This window comes from Rhinolophus hipposideros (assembly GCF_964194185.1).
Source record: "Rhinolophus hipposideros genome assembly, chromosome: 8".
NCBI classification, from domain to species: Eukaryota; Metazoa; Chordata; class Mammalia; order Chiroptera; family Rhinolophidae; genus Rhinolophus; species Rhinolophus hipposideros.
This window is the reverse complement of record NC_138054.1, coordinates 44,581,819-44,604,323: the sequence shown is the minus strand read 5'-3', so window position 1 is coordinate 44,604,323 and position 22,505 is coordinate 44,581,819. Positions and strand designations below refer to the sequence as shown.

Sequence of the window (22,505 nt, the reverse complement as noted above, 5' to 3'; positions counted from 1 at the left end):
CTCTTTCTTTTTATAAAGAAACATTTTTAAAGTCTTATATAAGACTTTTATTATTTTATTGTAAAAGCATAATTCAACAGCCACATGTGGAAAACACTCATAAATACCAAATAAATGGTACCCCTTTACAAGAACTGAGAGGCAGTAAACCTATACTCTCTTTTTTCAAATAGCAGTTTTATTGAGATATATTTCATGTACCTTTAAATTTACTCTTACAAAGTGTTCAATTCAGTGGTTTCATTATATTCACAGAATTGTACAACCATCACCACTGTCTAACTCTAGAAATTTTAATCACTTCCCCCCAAAACACAGTATACCTGTCAGCAGTCACTCCATATCCTCTGCTTCTCCTCATCCCAGGGAACCTCTTTTTCCATGGATTTGCCTGTTCTGGACATTTCATGAAAGTGGAATCATACAACACGGGGGGTGACTGGCTTCTTTCACTGTGCATAATGTTTTCAAGGTTCATCCATGTTGTAGTGTATTCCTTTTATTGCCAAATAATATTGCTTTGCATGGATATACCCTATACCACTTTTTAAAAATAGGATATGATACTTTTTGAAATGCAGACATATTGCTAAAAAATGTTATTTTGCTATAACATATTTGTTTTCTCAGTACAAATTCATCAGTTTGCGGTCTTGTAGTCTATAGTACACATGAAGTTGAACTCCAGTACCCAGCTTCTTCCAGTGCTTTGTTTTTCATTAAGTAATTGTTGAAATTCAATTTCATAAACACACACACACACATACACACACACACAGGGTGCCAAAAAATGTATACACATTTTAAGAAAGATAAACTGTATGTCAGTCCTCCACATTGCCACTCGTATATGGCTGTGGAGCTAAAACAGATCATTCAATATGAAGTAACCAGGAATTTATTAAAGAGAGATGTTTTAAACTAGTGCAAATATTGTCATGGCCTGCCTCCAGTCACTGGACCATAAATAGCAAAAATCCTCATTGACTCTCCATAAAATAAATGAGCAACAAAACATGAACCCGAATCGTGCCAGCAGCCAGCAGGTAAAATAAAGTTCCAAGTTAATGGCCAGCAAATGGGCTATGACAACTGTGTGGGAGCATTTGTGCTGAGCCTTTACATAAAACCTACGCAAGCTCTCTGCTCAGAGACTTGGCCCCTGCTGTCCTCTGCTAGCGTTGCTTTTCCACAAGTCCTGCTCCTTCATTTCATCAGGTCTCTGCTCAGAATCACCTTACCAGAGAAGCTTCACCCCTTTGTCTTATACAAAATAACAACACCCACCACCACCACTACTTATTCCCTCTAACAAATTTTTAGGCTTAATTGTATCTCTAAAAAATTTCTAGTACAATTCAATTACGTTAACCCGTATTAACATGCTGTCTAAATATCATTTCTATAAAACATCCGCATAAAAAGCTCTCTCTGATATGGTGTCTATCATTTTACAAAGAGTCAGATCTTTGACTGTGGACAGAGGTCAGGAAGGGCGGGAAAAGTTGGAGCATATCTGCATAGGATACAGAAAATAAAACTCTCTCGCTTAATGGCGTTTTATTTTATTCTATCTTATTCTAACTTTTTGATGCTGATTCTGTAGGTTGAAGTGAGGTGGGATAATTTTTGTGGCTCCCCCACAAGTTATTACCTAATACAGCGCACTCTGCAATTTTTTTGTACTCTCAAGCTCTGAGTACTTTATCCATATAAATTAGAGCTGCCACATAATATGTTCTTAAATAAAGGAATGTTGTCTCTGACTCTAGAAGCAGTCAAAGGGGGGATGTCATGGAAAGTATTTTTACATATAATGGGGTGGAGAAGGGAATAAGTCAGCAGCTCTAGTTTACAGATGCCATCTAGGCTGCCACTGACATTGAAGTTACCTATCCAGCTCCTGTGGGAAATTGAATGATATATACTTTGCTGATCACTGGGAAAATAGTGATTGAACAGACTTATGTACTCTTTAGCATGAAAGACAGACATTAAACAAGTAACTGAATCAGGTAAGCTGTCATTTATGATCGAAGGGGAAGCAGCAGGTGTTTTGGACATATTCAGTGGAGCAGCCTCCTTGAAGAATGTCACTACAACTAAGACTTAAGGATGAGAAAGAGTTCACTCGGAGAGGAGTGGCCAGGTTCTGAGACAATACAAATGAGACATATTTAAGGAACTGAAAAAAGTTAAGTATTGCTTAACTATGTAGTGCAAGAGTGACAATGGGAGAAACGAGGATGGAGAAATTATAAAGACCTTCCATGATAAGATAGGAGTTTGAATTTTCTCTGTACATTTCACTTATGGGTTTTCTGGGTGGCAGCAATAGCACATATGTATTTCAGAAAGATAGTTCTAGCTGCACTAAGAATAGACATAAAAGTGTAAACCTAGAGGCAAGAAGACCAGTAGACATTTGTGAGAGGATGATGACCTAGTTCAAGGTGGTGACGCTGAGGATGGAACAAAGGACACAGTTTCAGAAACTTTTTGGAGGCAAAATTTACTGGATTTGGTCATCTGTTTGATCTCTTGATTTGGAGGGAAGTGGCCGAATGAGTCACACTTGACTCCCAGTTTTCTACTAGAGAACAAGGAGTGAACCAAAAGATGGAGGTTTGGAGTCCAGGAAAGCAGAACCCAGTTCAGGAAGGTAGCAAATGAATATCTATGGAAACCATGTGTGTGTCACACAGAGAGAAATCCGCCCCTCCGCCCAGACTGGAGCCAGCACACCAGGTGCAGGAATGAGTTCCTCCAGAATAAAATGTGGACCTAGCAATTTATCTGATGTGCTTTAGCAATTGGAAATATAGTCGCTGGGCATTTGACAGAGCTGTTTGAGTATTTGGGGGGAAAAATTAAGGCTAAATGTGTAGAGAACCTAGAAAATAAAAAATAAAGCAACTTCAGAAAAGAAATTAAGAGTTAGGAAAAAAACACAGTGTGCAAATAAACATTAATATCAGCATTAACTACTGATATAACAAAAAATTGGATGTAAATATATCAGGAAGATATGAAAAAAGAATGATGATGGTTGTTGTAGTGAGAAATATGATTTTTGACCTGCCTTAATACGAAATAAATGTGCAGTATTTGTAATTGATAAAACTAGAAGTGGAAATACATGTGTATTCTATAGAAATATAGAAAAATATACAAAAAATAATAGCTAAAGATGTTGAAAGCAACTACCTCTAGAAATGGGATTGTGGGATGCGAATAACAGGATAAAGAACCAATGTAATGCTTTTACAAAAATAAAAATTAATTTTAAAGAAAGAGAATTGAACTGGAAGAGAAAAGCATGAGAGGTTAACCTTTTGGTAGCTCTGATCAAATTATGGTACTTCTTTTTGAAAATGGTCCATATGACATACTAATAAATGTAAATGTCTGCTGCTCAAGTAAATTGTAAAGTAACATTTGAGCAAATTACATGACATAAGTCAAAACGTAAATTTATAAAGGTGGATCAGTTTGATATTTACTATCTACTCTTCACTAGTTCTTATAATACTAGTTAACTTATTGTTACATGTTTTAATGTTATTTCATTCCTGGCTCACTCCTTAGTATGTGAAGTAGTTCTAAATCAGAGGGCATTTACTAACACGGCAATTTGGACTGACTTCTAGAATAAAATCTGCATTTAGGGAATTAATTTCTCTAAAGTATACTTTTTTTTCTGAAGTTGCTTTTTTTTTATTGCTTGTTTTCTATCTACCCTCTCAATCTTTAGACTAATTCGAGTATAATGTCTCTATAGTATTTATTATTATACTCTAGAGAAATCCCTTAAAGGCTGATTTCATTCTAGAAATGAGCAAATTGCTGCATTAGTGGAATACCTTCTTTGACTGAGAACCACATCAAGGTAACAGTTCTTGACCAGTGACTCCTGGGAAGTCAGGCCATTCTCAACTTGTCATAGGAACATGGGATTACTCCAGTGTGATTCCAAGGTTGACCTTCCCTAAAATGGGCCTGTAGATGTGTGAAAATCATCATGTGAACATTTGCTTCCCAAATTGGTACAGGTGTATGAGGCCGTGAGTTAGGATCTGCTATAGCATACAAGTGACACATTTTTTAAGAATGACGATGAACTAAAAGATTTCTAAGAGAGAAACATGCGTGTGTTATGGAATCAAACACAAAATTCAACTAAATTGCTGGGCTAAAAAAATCACGTTCACTGTATTCTGTTGTGAGAGGAACTATGGTAAAAGTTTTAGAGACTATAGACTAAACTTCAGAGATAATGATAGTTCCTCAGGTAATGATAGGAATGCAGAGAAGGATATGAATAATGTAAATTCACACTTATTGCTGGCTAGCTACTATATTTAACTTCAAAGGTCAGATCCAAAAATCCCACTAGAACCTCTAGTTGCCGAGATGAAGAGCAGTTAGAAGTGAAATGTCTGGTGTGATGGAAAGCAGTAGAGCTTTAGAATCAGGCAAATTTGAATTAGAACCCCAGTGTGGGGAAGGTTCTCCATCTACCCTATTTAGAAGAAAACATCTACCCTGCAGGATTGTTTTACCTGTTCCTTGTTTTCATCATGTACTGACCTTGTGGTCATTCTTCTTCCCTGTTATAGCTTAAATAACACATTTATGAAGTATGAGTATGGGGCCTGGCAAAACGCAGAGCCTCCAACAAATGGTGGCAATTGTTAAGAGCTGTAGTACAATAAAGAACACCAAAAAGTTGACTTTTTTCTACAAAATGAGAAATGGTAGTTCCACTTCACAAACAGGAAACTATTTTCTTTTCTAAATTAATAGTGATATAAAAAGAGAGACAATCTTTTGCAGATATCTGTTCTTCCAAAATTTATGTAAAAATTATTTTTAACAAAATCCCAGAGATACTTATCTGTCCAATACAAAGAGGTGGTTTGTTGTTTCTGTAATGAACCCAAAACAACAATAAATTTTAACCAGAGATTAGAGGAAATACCAATATTCTATCTTTCTCTTTAGAATGTTTTTACTGATTCTTGATTTCCTGGTAACAGTGTAGCCTTGCTCTTATTTTTCATTTTGGCATCTGTGTGTACGTGTGTGGTATTTATCGCCTAGAAAGTTAAGTTTTCTCTTTTCTTTAAATTTTAAGTGTGTATTAAAGATTTGTGCTCTTTTTTTTTTAAGTGACCATAAAGGTTAATTAAGTTGACTTTAACTCCCATGGTCTTCATGTCAGTGGCTTTAATAAGATAAGGGTTCTCTTTATTTGTTCTAAATAATTAAGAATTGACTACATAAAAGCTTGTAATCTACGTTCACCCCATAAATTTACCCATTAACATTAATGATGGCTGTTTCCATCATTGCCAGTGAAGCACCACCAGCCTGCAGAGAAGTTCTAATTCTTAGGAGAAATGGAGCAGGTCCAAGGCCAACAGGGCAGGGTGTGGGAATGCTAAGAAACATGAGAACAGCATTACAGAAACCAAGGGAGAGGAGAGTTATAAGGAGGCAGGTGTGACATTGTCAAATGGAATAGGAAAGCCAAGGCAAAAACTAGAGAATCCATTAGAATGGGTGGTAAAATTTCATTCGTGACTTTTTTTTTCTTTGAAACATTTAGTTATTCAGTTTATTTTTTTCTATTAAAATGTATTGAGGTGACAGTGGTCAACAAAACTGCAAGTTTCAAGGGTACGATTCTATAATACATCATCTATGTATTACATTGTGTGCTCATCCCTCAAAGTTCTCCTTCCATCATCATATATTTGGTCCCCTATACCCTCTCCCTCGTACCCTCTCGTAACCCCTAAACAGTTGTCTGTGTCTATGAGGTTTTTTTTTTCTTTACTTGTTTGTCTTGTTCCTTTGTTGCCTTCAGTTTTATATCCCACGTATGAGTGAAGTCATGGTTCTCGACTTCTTCTGTCTGACTTATTTCACTTCGCATAATGATCTCAAGATCCATCCATGTAGTCGTAAATGGCAGTATTTGTGACTTTTACAATAACAGCTTTGGGGGGGAAAGGAGGAAGGAGCTTCTTGATCTTCCCATTCCCTCCAGGTGATGACATTCATCTATTCTCATGTTCTCAGCCACCGCACTGAAGACTTACAAATCGATTTTTCCAGCTATGCCCTATTTCTCAATCTTTAGATTTATACATACTTTCTGGATTTATTTGAATATTTGTCTTCAACAAATTTCCCCCCTTGAAACTTGTCTCCTGTCCTATATTCTCTGTCTCATTTGAGTGACTATCCAGTCCTAATACCAAGACCTTGTCATCTTTTACTCTTACTCCTTACTCACCTTCCTCATCAAATCAACTGCCAAGTCCTGTCAATTTTGCCACTGATTTCTTAAATCAGCTCTCCATCACAGAACATTTGACAGACCCTCATCCATCTCTCAGTGAACTAATGGAACAGTCTCTTTATTCATATGTCTTAAAGCCACTTTTCTCCCCCAATTTATTCTTCACACAGCCGACAGTGATATTTCCAAATGTAAATGTGACCAGGCCCATAACCTTGGTTGAGGCTGTTCTGTTTCCTCTCTAATTTGGGGGTGGAGGGGACAGGACTGAGAATTTATGCTGATATGAGGCCTCCCGTTGTCTCCCTACAACCTCCCTGTCCAACCTCTTCTGTTCTCACACCAAGTGTTCTGGAAACACAGAACTCTTTCTTGCCTCTAAACTCCTGCTGTTTCCTCTGTCTCCTAGGCTACTTCAAAATTCATCTCAGTTGTCACCTCCTCCCACAGTCTTCATTCTGCACTCACTGGCACAGTGATTTAACTCTCCTCTGTGCTCCACATTACCACGTGTACAGTTCTACAAATGCACTTACCAAACCTATGGCAATTGTTCATTCGACACATATTTATTAAATGCCACCTCTACTCCAGGGACACAGGGTTGAAGAAGGAAGACAGTAGAATAGGGGATAATGTCTACTTCATCTTTAAACTATTACTGCTTAATCTTTAATCTTGTTTGGTTCAAAGTTAGGATCTCACTAAATATTTGTTGCACAAATAATTGCAATGTGATTTTGTAAAAGTGGGTCATAGAAATATGTACACAAGACCATACGAAAGCACAGTAGAGAGACCACTAATCCTGCTTTCCTGAGGGGGCAGGGAAATCTGACTGGCAGAAAACATTGTTAAAGATAAAACTAGAACACAGTGTAATGGGGCTTTTGAAGTGGTAAATGTGAGCCTTAGAAAAAATTTATGGAACTTGCTCAGTAGCATGTGGCTAGTTAAGGGTGGAGTCAAAATTCAAAGTTAAGTCTGTCTGATTCCAAAGTTTGTAATCTTTCCATTATGACCACAAGTGGAGGTAAGACTCCAGCTATACGATAAGCCGTCTTTTTTCTGGTTTGCTGACCTAAACAAAAAGTTACATATATACATACACATATATATATATGTATGTATATATGTATATGTGTATATATGTATATGTGTGTGTGTGTGTATATATATATATATATATATATATATATATATATATATATATATCACCTTAAACTAGTATGGAAGTCTATATTAATGCTGTTCGTCTCAACTGTTCACACACCACATTGACTACTGTCTATAGCCAGAGCCAAAACCTTCATAAATGTCAATTACCAAAAATTTTACCAACTCATAGTTACTAAAAAAGTAATTAAAAAAAAACCAGTGCATACCTGTGCTCATATACACACACACACATACAAACACTCACACACACGTGTGCGTCATTTGCCTTAAGGCTTGTCTTATGTGTAGCGGAGTTATCAGGAATTTGCCCCAAACGCCTATTAACAATAAAAATTAAACATTTTAAGCTGTGCGTTTATATTCAGCTTTCACTTTTTCCAGTTTTCTTCTGGTGTTGTCAACTTGTTTATAAGTAAAGTAACCATAGATATATAAGTTAAAGAACATTTTCATTTTAAAAAATGTAAAGGCATTTGTTATTAAGCAGAAAGTGTATGGTAAGGTGCTATGCCTTGTATATTCAAACCAACAGCTGTTATTCCAATAAAAGATATATTCCCTTCCTTCTAACCAATGACAAATGCTAAAATAACCTTGCTGTTCTAAGGGGAAAAAAATGATTTTAAGAATGCCTTTGTACAAATTGTTGCTGAAAATATCTGTATTTTAAAAGTAACAGCAGGGGTATTTATTGTTTTCTAGGATAAAGTGCCTAGGTATTTATTGTAGATGCCATCTTTCTGCAGGGAAGAAAAGTGCTCGTCTCTGCAGCACATTCAGTGTTACTGAAATGCAGTAGAAGGTGTTGTAAGGGCTGCCTTTTCCTTATTTAATGCTGCCAGCACTTGTCCAGTTCCACATTGCCCACGTCAGCCCACAGCTCCATCGCTTCTGAGACCTTAAAGTGTTGTCAGACCACAAAACTTTCCCTCCTTTGACTGTGATATACTACTGGCACCAAGTGTTAATGATTTCTCCTCTCATGAGTCACCCCTCCTGACAGTGCCTTAAGACTCATTATGTTTCACCTAGATGTTCTCTAATCATCTACCTGCCGGCTTCTGGTCACAAGTGCAAATTGTTTCTCAAAAACAAAATTCCGAGTCAGTCACATCCCGACTTATGAACAGTTAAGGGGTGGATGTTAATGTGAGGGAGCGGTGTAGATTTGAAAAGCAGGCAAATCCACACATACCAATTCTCTAGGTCAAAGGCAAGGTCTAGGAAAGGTATTTTTTTTCTTTTTTTTTTCTTTTTTTTTTACATCCCTCACACCGTGAACCCCCCTCACCCATCCACCACCACCCCGACCTCACACCGAGCCATCACATTATACACATAAAATTATAGTTGGCATTCATTCATGTCCAGTCTCTGGTGTACAATGCCATGACCAGGCATCCACAGCATCCCTGAGGTGGTCTCCCAAACAGGACACATGTCCCTCGGACACCCAACAAAATCCCCAAACACTATTGAATAAGTTCCCCAAAGTAATTCTCAAAAAACCCTGAGGCCATCCTGTGGTCACCAGCCGCCCCCCAATCCTTTGACCCTTTCCCCCATCCCCAACCCCCTCCCTCCCGCCCATCTAACAACTCTCGGTTTTTTGTGTCCGCAAAACTGTTTCTGATTAGTTCATACACATATTCTTTTCTTTAAATTCCGCATATAAGTGAGATCATATGGTACTTGTCTTTCTCTTTCTGACTTATTTCACTTAACATAATGTTCTCTAGATCCATCCATGTTGTTGCAAATGATAAGATTTCTTTTTTCTTTATGGCTGCGTAATACTCCATTGTATAAATGTACAACAGTTTCTTAATCCAGTCATCTACCGATGGGCATTTCGGTTGTTTCCATATCTTGGCTATTGTGTAAAGTGCTGCAATAAACATAGGAGTGCATACAGATTTTTTTATTATTACTATTAAAATGCAATGGGCAAAGTCCTCTCTCTTTCTGATAGTATTTGTTTAGTATTTTTCATATTGCATGTTTTTAATATTTTTGTATTTATAACCACTGCATACTTGAGGAAGGGGATACTTTGTGAATTCATCTTTGGGTTCTGGAGCTGTGCCTGCTAGTACAGAAGTAGATGTTTAAGAGGTATTCTCTGAGTACAAGCCATCAGGAAGGAAGGGAGATGGGAAGAAAAGAAGGGAAGGAAAAAGGAGGAAAGGAAGGCGGGAGGGAGGGAGGGAAAGAAAGACAATAGTCGATTGAAGTCATAATCAGAAGCTTACAATTTCACCAAGTGCATAGATAAAACCATATTTACACTATTGTTTTTGAGTTGGCTCTTTTCTAACTAAAGATAATTATTCACACTTGTATTAAACTAAAGAATTTTAAAACATTTTATTATAATGTGCACAAAAGAATTATTTCCTTGAAACAGCTTTCAAACAAACTTGAAAATACTATACCCTGAACACTTTTAAAGTGATTCAAAGGAAGAACTTCTAAGAAATCAGCCATTCAGTGATGCCAGCTCATTAGACAATCCTTTTTCCTGGTAGAATCCGCTGGTGCCAACACATGGCATCAGTATCCTTCTCATTGAATATTTATGATTTTATATGAAACTTTTCAGGAAAAGCAGTTATCTTTTTAAAATTCACAAGCAACTGATGCTTTTTTATTTGTGGTGGAAAAATAAACAGCTTATTTCATATTTTTTCTAAGGAACTGTTTTAAGATAGAGTCATTCACATTGATGAAGTTTTTATTGTATCTTTATTTCTCTACGCCAGAGTACGATAGGGATAATAAAATCCTAATACAAATGATAACAGTTTGCATTTATATAGCACTTCTGTGTTAGCAACGTGCTATAACATATACTCACATTTCCTTTAATTTAGGCCCTTGTTGTCAGTAGTCATTGAGTCTGAATCTTCTTTCCTAACCCCCCTGGAACCATTGTGGCTCAAGTTTCCCAGTCTCATTCACTCTCCCCTCCCAGGCATCCTTCAACTGTTGTCAGTTGTCACTGTTATCTTTCCAAAGTACACATCTGCTAGTGCAGAGGGAGCGGTGCTCTGCAGTGGAAATGGCTTTGTATCAGACAAAATTGAATTTGAAGTCTGGCTCTGGCACTTCTTAAGTATACGGCCTTGTAAAAGTTAACTTTCTGAGTTTTCCCATCTGCAAAATAAGGATAATAACACCTTCCCTGAAATACTGTTGCAAGAACTAGAGACAATATATTTTTAAAACTAGTTTAGTGCCCTGCACATATATAATAGACACTCAACAAATGGCGACCATCTTATTTTTGCCACTTCCCTACATAAAAATATTCATGGAAGAACAGCTAGTTTACTGAGAAAGTACCATGTGACAGGCATTGCATTATACACTGCAGGTGCTACAGGGACTAGAGAAGCTTACAGCCTGATAATTCCAAAGCAGGGACATCCTGGCTTCAGTAAGGATAAATACAGAATTACAGAATACCAGCATGTAAACTGGTATTAGGCTGTGATTTCAGAGTTGGGAGGGTCTCACCGTGGAGAAGGGGATAGAGAGGTGGTGGGACAGGGTGGGAAAGCTGGCATTTCCAAAGGTGAGAAAGAGCATGGTGGGTGCAGAATCTGTCAACCACTGAGTATGGCTGCAGATATGGTAACACAGGACAGTACAGGGCAAAGTATGAGCAAGAGACAGGGGACAGGAATGACAAGATGAGAAAATGGAGAGGTGAAGGGCACTAACTCAGAAAGTTAGCCATATTAAGGAATTTGGGCTTTTTCCTGAAGAGAGCAGAGAACTGGGGGGAAAATTATCAGGAGATGGACCTGATCACATTTGCTTATTCAGAAGTAACATGTCAAGACCTGTCACAGGGGTCCTTCACCTGGTCCACAGATCCATGCATGGGCTTCTGGTGATTTGCAAGTTCCTTGAAATCGGACGCAAATAGGTATGTGTGTGTGTGTGCATGTGCATATGCATGTATTTTTCTGGAGATAGTATCCAGAAGGTTGACTCAAAAATGACTAAAAATCATCATCTGAACACCTCCTGTAGGATAAAGCCCAGACTTATACCCTTTCTTTCACATTCTGGCTCAATTCTTCATTTTCTACTCACCTCCACGAAGTTTAGAATATACCCACTTTTAACGTATTGTCATTTCTAATAGGCCCCTGTGTCTTTTCTCCTACATAGTACAGCACTCTGGACTGCCTTCCTCTTCCAAATTCACCCTTCCTCGCCACCTCACCTTCTGCTCACGGAGCTACCCCTCTCTCCAAACCTAGATTAGCTCTTTCTTCCTTCTCCAGCCATTCTCTCATTTTCCTTCCCCAGTCTTCTTTAGCTCAAGCACAAATCACAATCACAGAGTGCAATTGATCCAGCTGGACTGAGGGATGGACAAATAGACCAGTGGGCTAGAAATAGAAAGTTCAGAGACTGACCCATACTTATGTGGAAGGCAGATGTACAACAGAGCTTGTCGTGCAAATCAGTGAAGAGATAATTGATTGTTTTCAAAATGGTCATCTATAAAGGGAAAAGAATGGATGCTTGCTTCACATCATTCTTAAAAATGAATCCCAAATGCGTCAAATCAAATAATTAAAACTTTCAAGAAAAAAAATAGAGGAGACATCTGCCCATATTAAAACTGAGATAAATTTGACTACTATAAACATCTTTTATTGGAAGATGCCATAAAAAGAATGAAAAGTTGAGCCACAATTGAGACAACTGTCAAAGAATTATTATCCAAAGTATGTGACAAACTATTCCCATTAATAAAACAAGAAAAATGTTCAATTTTATTAGTAATCTGGGAAAAGGTGTTACCCTTTTACATTCTACAGACTGGAAAAAATTAAGTAGGCTGAAAATACAAATTTTGAATATAGTATGAAGAAATAAAAGTTTTTTTCCTTGTTGGTGGCAATTTAAATTGTTATAGCCGCATTGGAATACCATTCTATTACTTAGTAAATTTGAACTTATGCCTACTTCCTCAGAGAAACTTGTGTATGTGCACTAGCAGATATATTTAAGAATGTTCTTAGCAGTGTTGTTCATATTGGAAAAATTGGAATCAACTCAAAAGTCTATGAACAGTAGAATATATAAGAAAATTGTGTTCTATGAAGCATAAAGTAGTAAAAACAAATGAATAGACTTTGTACACCAAGATGGTAACAACATAATATTGAATGGAAAAAGTCAACTTGCAGAAGAAAGCATACAATATTATTCTATGCATGCAAAGATAAACAGACAAATAAAAATATGTGTTTTTAGGATTACTAGACCTGTGGTAAACATATAGTAAACAGAAAAAAAAAGGAATTTTATTAATTCCAGAAATCACTTGCCTCTCGATGGGTTGGGTAAGACAAAGGGAGACGATTGGAAAAGACATCAAGTAGCTTTCTAAAGCTGGACTGAGGAAGATGGGTCCTTGTTTTATTGTCAAATTTTCAAAGAGCCTACATATTCCATACACTTTTGTGTTGTGTATGGCACCATAAAAATTTTAAATGACAAAAACAATTATAAGATACATGCAATGACCCATCAAAGATATGGTTCGTCTCTTGAAGAGCTCCCTGTTTGATGCTTGTTTCAGAATCTCTATTCTTCCTACTTCTTATACTGTAGTAAGGAACTCTTTTCTTTCTTGTTTCTTCCTTCTACATTCTGTTACTTTTTTTCTGTCTTCTTAGTTGCATGCTTAATGCATTCTTTTCACCCCTTTTTTCTTTTCTAATATAAGCTTTTCAGGCTACAATTTACTACCAGTTACTCTAGCTATATCCTGCCATTTTTAACCTGTAATGTTTTATTATCACTTGCTTGTATTTTTTAAATTTTCAATATGGATTTTTCTTGACCCATCAATTATTAAATTTACATACATATATATCTCCAACTGTAAAAGCTTTTAAAGTTATCTTTTGGTTAGTAATTTAATCACATCATGGACCAACAATTTGGTCATTTTATTAGTAACTTTTTGAAGTTTGTTGAGACTTCCTTTATGTCTAGTACATGGTTAATCAAAATTTTTTTCTTATTTGCCTTAAAAAAAGCACTCTATAGCATTCAAGTTCAGTGTTCTATATGTGTCCACTAAAACCAGTTGTGGCCATCAATACTTCCTATAGCTTTTCTTCTATTTCTGTCTGCTTTTAATCAATTTTTTAGAGAAATGTGTTAAAATACCCTACTAGGATAGTAGATTTAGAATATCTCTTTGTAGATATGCCTAATTTCTCTTTAAATATTTTAAGGCTATGATACGAGGTGCATACATGTTTAGAATTATATATTCCTGGTGAGCTGAAGTGTTTCTTAACATGTCACTCTCTCTCTAGTAATGCATGTTGCTTTAAAATAGTATTGCTGCATAAACTTCCTTTTAGTTAATTTTGGTAGTTTTATCATTTTTTTCCTCAAATTTTAGGTCCACCCCTGGCAATAGGAGATAGCCTATATTTAATTTTATGCACTCTGATAATCCTTGTTTTTAAATTGGAGAAATTAATCCATATTTATTTATGATAACTATTGGTATATTTGCATTAATTTATTCCACTCTAGTCTTCATTTTTATCTATCTTGTTTCTTCAAAGTATTTACTTCTTTTCTATTATATTTATTAAAGATAATTTTTTCTCTTTATCCCATTTCATTTATTTTGCCTCTATCTGCTAGGAAATTATACATCTCATTTCTATTTCTTTAATTGTTACCCTAGCAATTTTAACATGCACATTTAATTTTAATCTAAAATTAATTGTTATCTTTACCCTCCTCCCAAACAATGCAAAAATCTGAGAATGTGTTTAATCTGATTTTTTTTTTCTGATACATATGCCTTTGTCGTTCAGAATTTTAGTTCCACGTGGATTTTTCCCCAGCTTTATTGCAATATTATTAACTTATATGTAAGTTTAAGGTGTACAGTATGATGATTAGATATATGTATCTATTGCAAAATAATTACCACAATAAGGTATAAGGTACCACATCTCCATCCCTTCACATAATGATTTGTGTGTATATGTTGATAACATTTAAAATCTACTTTCTTAAAAACTTTCAAGAAACAACACAGTATTGATAATAATAGTCCTCATGCTATGCATTAGGTCCCCAGATCTTCTTTATTTAGAGCTCAGAATTTGTTCCCTTTGACAAACATCTTGCCATTTCTCCCACCACCCCAGCCCCTGCCAACCAACATTCAACTGTCTATTTCTATGAATTTGACTTTTTTATATCTACACACAAGTGAGATTATACAGTGTTTGTCTTTCACTGTCTCTCATATTTCACTTAGCATAATTCCCTAAAGGTCCATCGTGTTGTCATAAGTGGCAGAATGTCTTTCTTTTTATGGCTAAAATATTCCGTATTATACGTATTTCACATATTCTTTATCCGTTCATCTCTTGGTGAACACCTAGGTTGTTTCCGTGTCTTGGCTATTGTGAATAATACTGCAATAAACATGGGGTATACAGATATCTCTTCGAGATAATGTTTTCATTTCCTTTGGATATTTACCCAGAAGTAGGATTTCTGCATCATATGGCAGTTCCATTTTTAATTTTCTGAGGAAACTCCATACTGTTTTCCATAGTGGATGTACCAATTTACATTTCCACCAACAGTACATAAGAGTTCCATTTTCTCCACAGCTTTGTCAACACTTGTTATTGTCTTTTTGATGATAGTCATTCTAACAGGTGAGAAGTGATATCTCATTGTGGTTTTGATTTGCATTTCCCAGACAATTAGTTATGTCAAGCATCTTTTCATATACCTGTTGGCCATCTATATGTCTTATTTGGAAAGGTATCTATTCAAATCCTTTGTCCATTTTTTAATCAATTTGGGTTTTTTTGTTTATTCATTTTTGAGTTCTATGAGTTTCTTATACCAGGGGTGCTAAAACAATGTATACAAGTGGACACTTTGGTCAACTTTGCTCAAGCAGTAATTCACCATAATCAGAAGTATCTGGACACTGATGGTAACTACTTTGAGCACTGCTTGTAATTGCAGAAGTCAAACATGACTTGTATTCGTCTTTTGTTACCGGTATATAGTATTGCAATTTAAATACAGTTTTCCTTTCTTAAAATGTGTATGCATTTTTTTGGCACCCTCTATATATTTTGAATAGTAAACTCTTATCAAATAAATGGCTTGGAAATATTTTCTCCCATTCCATAGGTTGCCTTTTTATTTTATTGATTGTTTCTTTTTCTCTTCACTAACATTTTAGTTTTATGCAGTCCCATTTGCTTACTTTTGCTTTATTGCTTGTGTGTTTAGTGTCATAGCTAAATAATATTTGCCAAGACCAAAGTCCAAGAGCTTTTCCCTGCTTTTTTCGAGTAGTTCAACAGTTTTGGATCTTACTTTTAAGTCTTTAATCCATTTTCAGTTAATTTTTGTGAGTGGTATAAGATAGGGTCCCGTTTCATTCTTCTACATGTGGTTATCCAGTTTTTCAGCATCACTTATTGAAGAGGCAGTCCTTTCCCCCATTGCATCTTTATGGTTCCCTAGTCAAGTATTTGTTGTCAATATATAAGGGTTCATTTTGGGTTCTCAATTCTGTTCCATTGATCTAACTATATTGTTATGCCATTTCTATACTGTTTTGATCTACACTGATGTTTTTATTCCACAATTAGACATTTTGTTAATCATTTTATATATTTGATGTTTGTTTAGATTTAACCAAATGTTTTCCTTTAAAAAATACATTTTATTGCTGGTCCTTCTTGCAACTCAGACCTCTCTGCAAGAGTCATTTGCCTTCTTCCACAAATATATCTTTTGACAGCTGCTATAGTGAAAGTCTCTTGGTGGTAAATTCAGTTTGTCTTTATCTGAAATTAAGTCACTTTGCCCTTTTCCTTAAAAAAAGCTATAATTTGCTCTCGGTTCTTTAGCAATAATATCTAATGAATCATTGCTTAAATTAAGTTCTCTGCATTTCTCATTCTCAGTCATTTGAAAATAATCTCTTCTCTCTGACAATGTCAAGATCCACTGCCTTTGATACTCTGCAATTTCATTTATCTTGTTTAGAATTTGTTAAATTTTCTCAATCTGAAGATGTTTCTGGAATTCCTCAGCACTTCATCCTCTTTCTCTACAAACTTTTCCTAGAATTTCAAAAAGATCTTCACTTTATCTTTCATGTGATTTAACCAGTCTTGTCTATTTTTCATCTCCTTGTCTCTTATGTTACATTCAGCTAATTTCTTCTTACCATCTCATTCGCTATTATTTTCTCCAGCAAAGTTTTAATCTCCTCATCTACTAAGCTCTTTTTAATGTCTCTTATTTTATAACTATGCTTTCAAATTCCACTTTTATTTCTTTAAACATATTAAATGCATATATTTTGTACTTTGTATTTTATAATTCTAAGATCTGCATCATCTGCAGCAAGATTATTTGCTTGCAGTCAATTTTTTAGTCATATATTTAGTGGGGTTTTTTTTTGATGACTTCATGTTTATGGGAACTTTATTTGTGGGACTTCATTGAGGCCTGGATTTAAAGTTTATTGCGCCAGGGGAGATTTGTGTTTACTTCTACCAGGCATTTGCGGGCAATACTAACACAGAACAACCTGAAACTCGGGATTGGGTTTTAGGGAGTCTCATAATACTGGTAATTCTGTCCCTAACTCAAGGGAAGTTAGGTTTGTGGTTGGTACCATGTATCCCTGAAAATAAGACCTAGATGGACAATCAGCTCTCATGTGTCTTTTGGAGCAAAAATTAATATAACACCCAGTCTTATTTTATTATAATATAATACTGGGTCTAATATAATATAACATAACATAACATAACATAACATAACATAACATAACATAACATAACATAACATAACACCGGTATAATATAATATAATATAATATAATATAATATAATATAATATTATATTATATAATATAAATACTGTGTTTCCCCGAAAATAAGACCTAGCCGGACAGTCAGCTCTAATGCATCTTTTGGAGCAAAAATTAATATAAGACTTGGTATTATATTGTATTATATCATATCATATCATATCATATCATATCATATCATATTATAAGACCTGGTCTTATATTATAGTAAAATAAGACAGGGTCTTATATTAATTTTTGCTCCAAAAAGCAAAAATTATATAAGACGCATTAGCTGATTATCAGGCTAAGTATTTTTTGGGGGAAAAACCAGTAGGTAATCCCTAGAGGATTCATTTCATTTTTCTTTCTGTTTTATTATTACTATTGTTATTTCTATTATTATTTCTTCCTTTTCTTTCCTTTCTTTCTCCTTTCCTTCCCTCCCTCTGGTGTTTCTTCCTTCCATCCATCCTTCCTTTCCTTTCCTTTCTTTCTTTTTTCTTCTTTATCTTTCTTGTTTCACTTTAAACACACACACACACACACAGTCAAGCTATCTCTTTCTTTTTTTCCTTCTTTCTTTCCTTCTCTCCCCTTTCTTTCTTCTTCCTTTTATCTATTTTCTTTCTACTCATTTTACTCAGAGACAAAACTGAGAAAGGCATGTATTCCCCCACTGACTTCTTCTGAAGGACTCTGTTGAGATAGACACCAACTCTATATGGAGTGGTCTCTAAGCCAGTCTCCCACTTCATTCAGACCCCAGGCAGTCTTCTATGCTTTCACTTGCTAAAAAAACCAGCTTTCAGTCACCAGTGACCAATAGATACCAACAGAGTAAAAGCTAAATACAGACCTACTTGACAATATGTGTTAGTATTAACTTGTTGTTCAGGAATTTGAGGAATTTCTGTACTTTACAGCCAGAGCTCAGTTGTCCATACAGCGAGAGAGAGAGAGAGAGAGAGAGAGAGAGAGAGAGAGAGAGAGAGAGAGAGAGAAGTTTTGCTATGCTGAAAGGTTTTTCTTTGAATATTTAGTCCACCATACTGCTGGAAACAGAAATTGATGATACCTCTTCATGTCTTTATCTTTAGTGCTAAATGTATACCATTGCTTATAATGGATATTCAGTAAATTTATTTGAAATGCATTAGAAGTTGTATACACTTGGATCTTCTCTCCAAGATCCAAGTCTCCTTATACTATCAGGCAAATGTCCAAAACTAGTTTGATTGATAAATTTGTTGAACTGGGAATGTCTTTGGATGCTACCAAAAAGGTGCAACATTATCCCTCTTTGGTCTTCATCTGCTTACTTGTGCTGGCTTTTGGGTAATCCATTTTTTCCTCACCTCTTTCAGGAATACTTGCATGAGTCAAACTCACCACCATCATCCACATAATCTGGTGCAGATATCTGGGTGTTTTTATCACATCTGATGTTTCCCTTGGCACAGTTTTTTTCACATTGTGTTTAATTTATTGTCTAATATTAAATTGTAAGTAATCTGAGCTCAGCTGTTATATCTTGTTCACTTAGTGTCCCTTGCACTTGGCATAGTGTTTAGTTTGTAATGTGTATCAATTAATGGTTTTCCAGTAATGAATGAATAATACCTTTTAGAATATACATTTTAGCTCTAAATATGCTTTTATTCTCAATCCTCGGGCCTTTCTCTTTTGTATCATCACTCTTCAAAAACACCTAACTATTACTTTTTTGAGTCAGTAACTTGAATTGCATACTCTTCTCAAACTATTTTCTATTAGAGTTAAATAACTTCCATTAGCCTAAGTAAAAGAACACTTTAGTACACAAATATTTTAAACTAAAAACAATTTCATCTTTTTGAAATGGGAAATATCATTAGCAAATGAAAGGCAAGATAACTATAACCATTAACAGTCTTACTCTAATTAGCAATTAATTTTATTTGTTATTTTATACTATGTTGAAGAATTACAGCTATTTCTTCCTTCACTTTGTTTTCATTCAAAATTTGAATCTTGAAAGAATAATTACAATGTCTTTTTAATTTCTTTTCAATTTATAGACATCATGACTCATATTCAAAAGTTCACTGCTTTGTTTATGAAATTAGATTCTGCTGAGATTTTTACCTCTATGAAACTGCCAATACAGAAAAGTACCACATTCAGCAGCAACTCAGCACTCTCCTCATTTTCCCTTTACTTATCTAAGTATACATTCAAATATACAGAGGGTGCCAGGACAATGCATACACATTTTAAGAAAGGAAACCTGTATTAAAATTGTAATACTCAATATATACCAATAACAAAAGATGGATACAAGGCATGTTTGACTTCTGCAAATACAAGAGGTGCTCACAGTGGTTACCATCAGTGTCCAGACACTTCGGATTACGGCAAATTACTGCTTGAGCAATGTTCACCAAAGCGTCCACATATATATGTATATACTGTATATATATATATACTGTATATACATATATATATATTTTTTTTTTTTGGCACCCCCAGTATTTATTAAGCATGTGGTACATACAAGATACTGTGCTAGTGACTTTGGTACATCCAAAGATAACACAGGTTGATAACAAGGTGAATTAGATATGACTCCTACCTTCAAAACCTCATCATCTAGACATATAAGAAATAGATTAATTATATAAATGTGCCTCAGTATCCATGTAGTTGAATATTAATAATGGCTAATAGTTATCAACTCTTACTATGTGACAATCATACAGTTTTACATGCTCCCAAGTAATTCATTTCATCAAATCAAGGCCATTGGTTATTTATACATATCATTATTATAGTAACACTTAGAAAGAAACATTCCTTAAAAATTATAACTTACTCTTCATTGTAAGATGCATCCCAAATATCAAAGATGTTAATATGTAAAACAATGTAGGACTTACAATTGATAAAATATATTTACTCATTTAATGCTATCAATAACCCTTCAAGTTATGTAATATTATTGTTCCCATTTTACAGATAGGGAAATTGATAGGGTTCAGAGATGTTAGGTAACTTGCCCAAGACCATAGAGCTAATAAGTAGATGAGTAGAGATTAGACCCAAAACAGTATAATTTGAAATGTTATGCTCTTCACCTCTATACCAGAGAGGTCTTGGATTCTTTCTGTAATATGGTGTTCAGGAGTTTCTGTATCTTTTGTTCCTGACGTGGCTTCATTTAAAGTTGGAGAAGAATACAGGAACCTCTTTTAATTCCTGAGGAAAATTGAGAATTTAGTTGAGATGATGAGACTTGAATTTCAAAAAAAAAAACAAAAAAAAACTCTTTTTTTGGAAATTATTGTCTAAATTTAGCATGAAATTGTTATGGTACTCAGACTAAATAATAGCACATCTTAGCAACAGCAGGCATGAGGCAATTTGTTTTTTTTAAATCCATGAATTTATAACTTACCACCCTGCATGCAGATGAATGATCCTTACAGGATGATATAGACTGGGCAGAAATTTAAATTAACTTGTGCTATGAGTGTATATAGACATCTGTTTTTCTATTTGTTGTTTTTGTTTTTCTATTTTTTAAGATACAGTTAGTAGTTAGTAAAAAGTATCCATCACAGTTTCTTCTTTTAGCTTGTATTTAAAAAGCAGCAATATTTGAAATTCCAGCACTACATGAAGTATTGCAAATAATCTTTGTAAAGAGTCCAAAATGACTAACCAAAAGCAAGAAACTGTATATTTCTTCTTAGGTAGCTATTTTTTTAAAGCTAATGAGTTAAGAAATAACAATCATGTGCTACATTGTTTTTGCCTATAAATAATGAATTACATGTAAGAACAAGAGGAAGTTAAATATATGCTGGGCCAGTTGCATACTCATGGATACCAGAGACTTTATCTGTAAAAATTTAGCAAAACACAATTAGAAATGTCAAACAGAAAAGATGTCATTAAGATAATTCTTCCAGAAATGAATAAAAATTCTGCCCCAGCTGTTCCTATCTTGAGTAGTCAAGAGGAGATGGACATAGCTAAAAAAAAATCTTGCTGTTTCTCAAAATATGGTACTGGAAACCCCTACATTAAAATAACCAGAGTAGTAGAATGCTTGTTAAAAATACAGATTTTGTCTTCTATCCCATACCCATGGTATTGGTCCTTCTTTGGGTAGAGCTCAAGAAGCCACATATGAAACAACACCTCCACCCACCGGTGATTGTAAGCATGCTGGGTTTGAGAACCATTGTTTTAACACTTGTTTCTTCCCCACCCAGTACTTTGGCCTGATGGCAGAAATGAACCAATCATTAGTGATTTTTTTCACAAAATATCAGAGTTTGAATGGTTGGTTTACTAGATATCTATGAATCAGTGTGTGTGTCTGGGGTGGGGGGGGGGGTTGACACTAAAGTAATGTGAGCTCATGTACTCAAATTTATATCAGTTCTTGCATGTCATATAAGCAACTGTTCAACATGACTAAATAGAAGTAATACTTTCTGACATCTAACATAGTTGCAGGAAAAGAAAATTAAGATAATCCTAATAGCTTTGGGAATGGAAAAAAAGAGATAACTCCAGTTTTTTTCAAAGAAAAAAATATCTGTAAGATCATTGGCAAATCGAACGTTAATGGTAAACAGGAGGAAAAGTAGAATACCTTGAGTTGAATCTGGGTAGCAGAAAAAAGTGAGGCACTGGCATGGGGATGGAATGTGAAAACATTCTGAAAACAATCTCGAGTATGGATGTGAAAGAAGGTGAGATTTTAGAGCTGGCCCTTTACTACCACGTTTATAGAGGTGGTGAATTGAATTTTATTACTGAGTTGACATATGAATGGATTTAACCCAATTGAGATCTAATCAAACATTATGTTTTTTACAGCAATTGTTCAACTGTCAAGCTCTACGAAAACTAAGTATTCCTGATAATGACCTTTCAAATCTGCCAACCTCTATTGCTAGTTTAGTTAATCTTAAAGAACTCGACATCAGTAAAAATGGTAAGATTTCATCTCATCTCTAAATAACTTGAATTTTTTTTACTGAAAATATGCTTTAATGTTTTCTCTTAGCAAATGATATAACACTTTTCCTCTGATTTTGTTAAAACTCTAAGTTTATT

General features: G+C 35.0%; 1 protein-coding gene across 9 annotated transcripts in view; it reads left to right on the top strand.

Annotated features, from left to right (window-relative positions):
- LRRC7 (leucine rich repeat containing 7) overlaps positions 1-22,505 on the top strand; it is a 467,042-nt gene that overhangs the window by 184,527 nt on the left and 260,010 nt on the right. For all 9 annotated transcript variants that reach the window (XM_081056903.1, XM_081056902.1, XM_081056900.1 and 6 more), the window contains one exon: positions 22,266-22,383. In XM_081056903.1, coding sequence (XP_080913029.1) covers positions 22,266-22,383 — 118 coding nt within the window. The remainder of the gene's footprint in view (positions 1-22,265; positions 22,384-22,505) is intronic.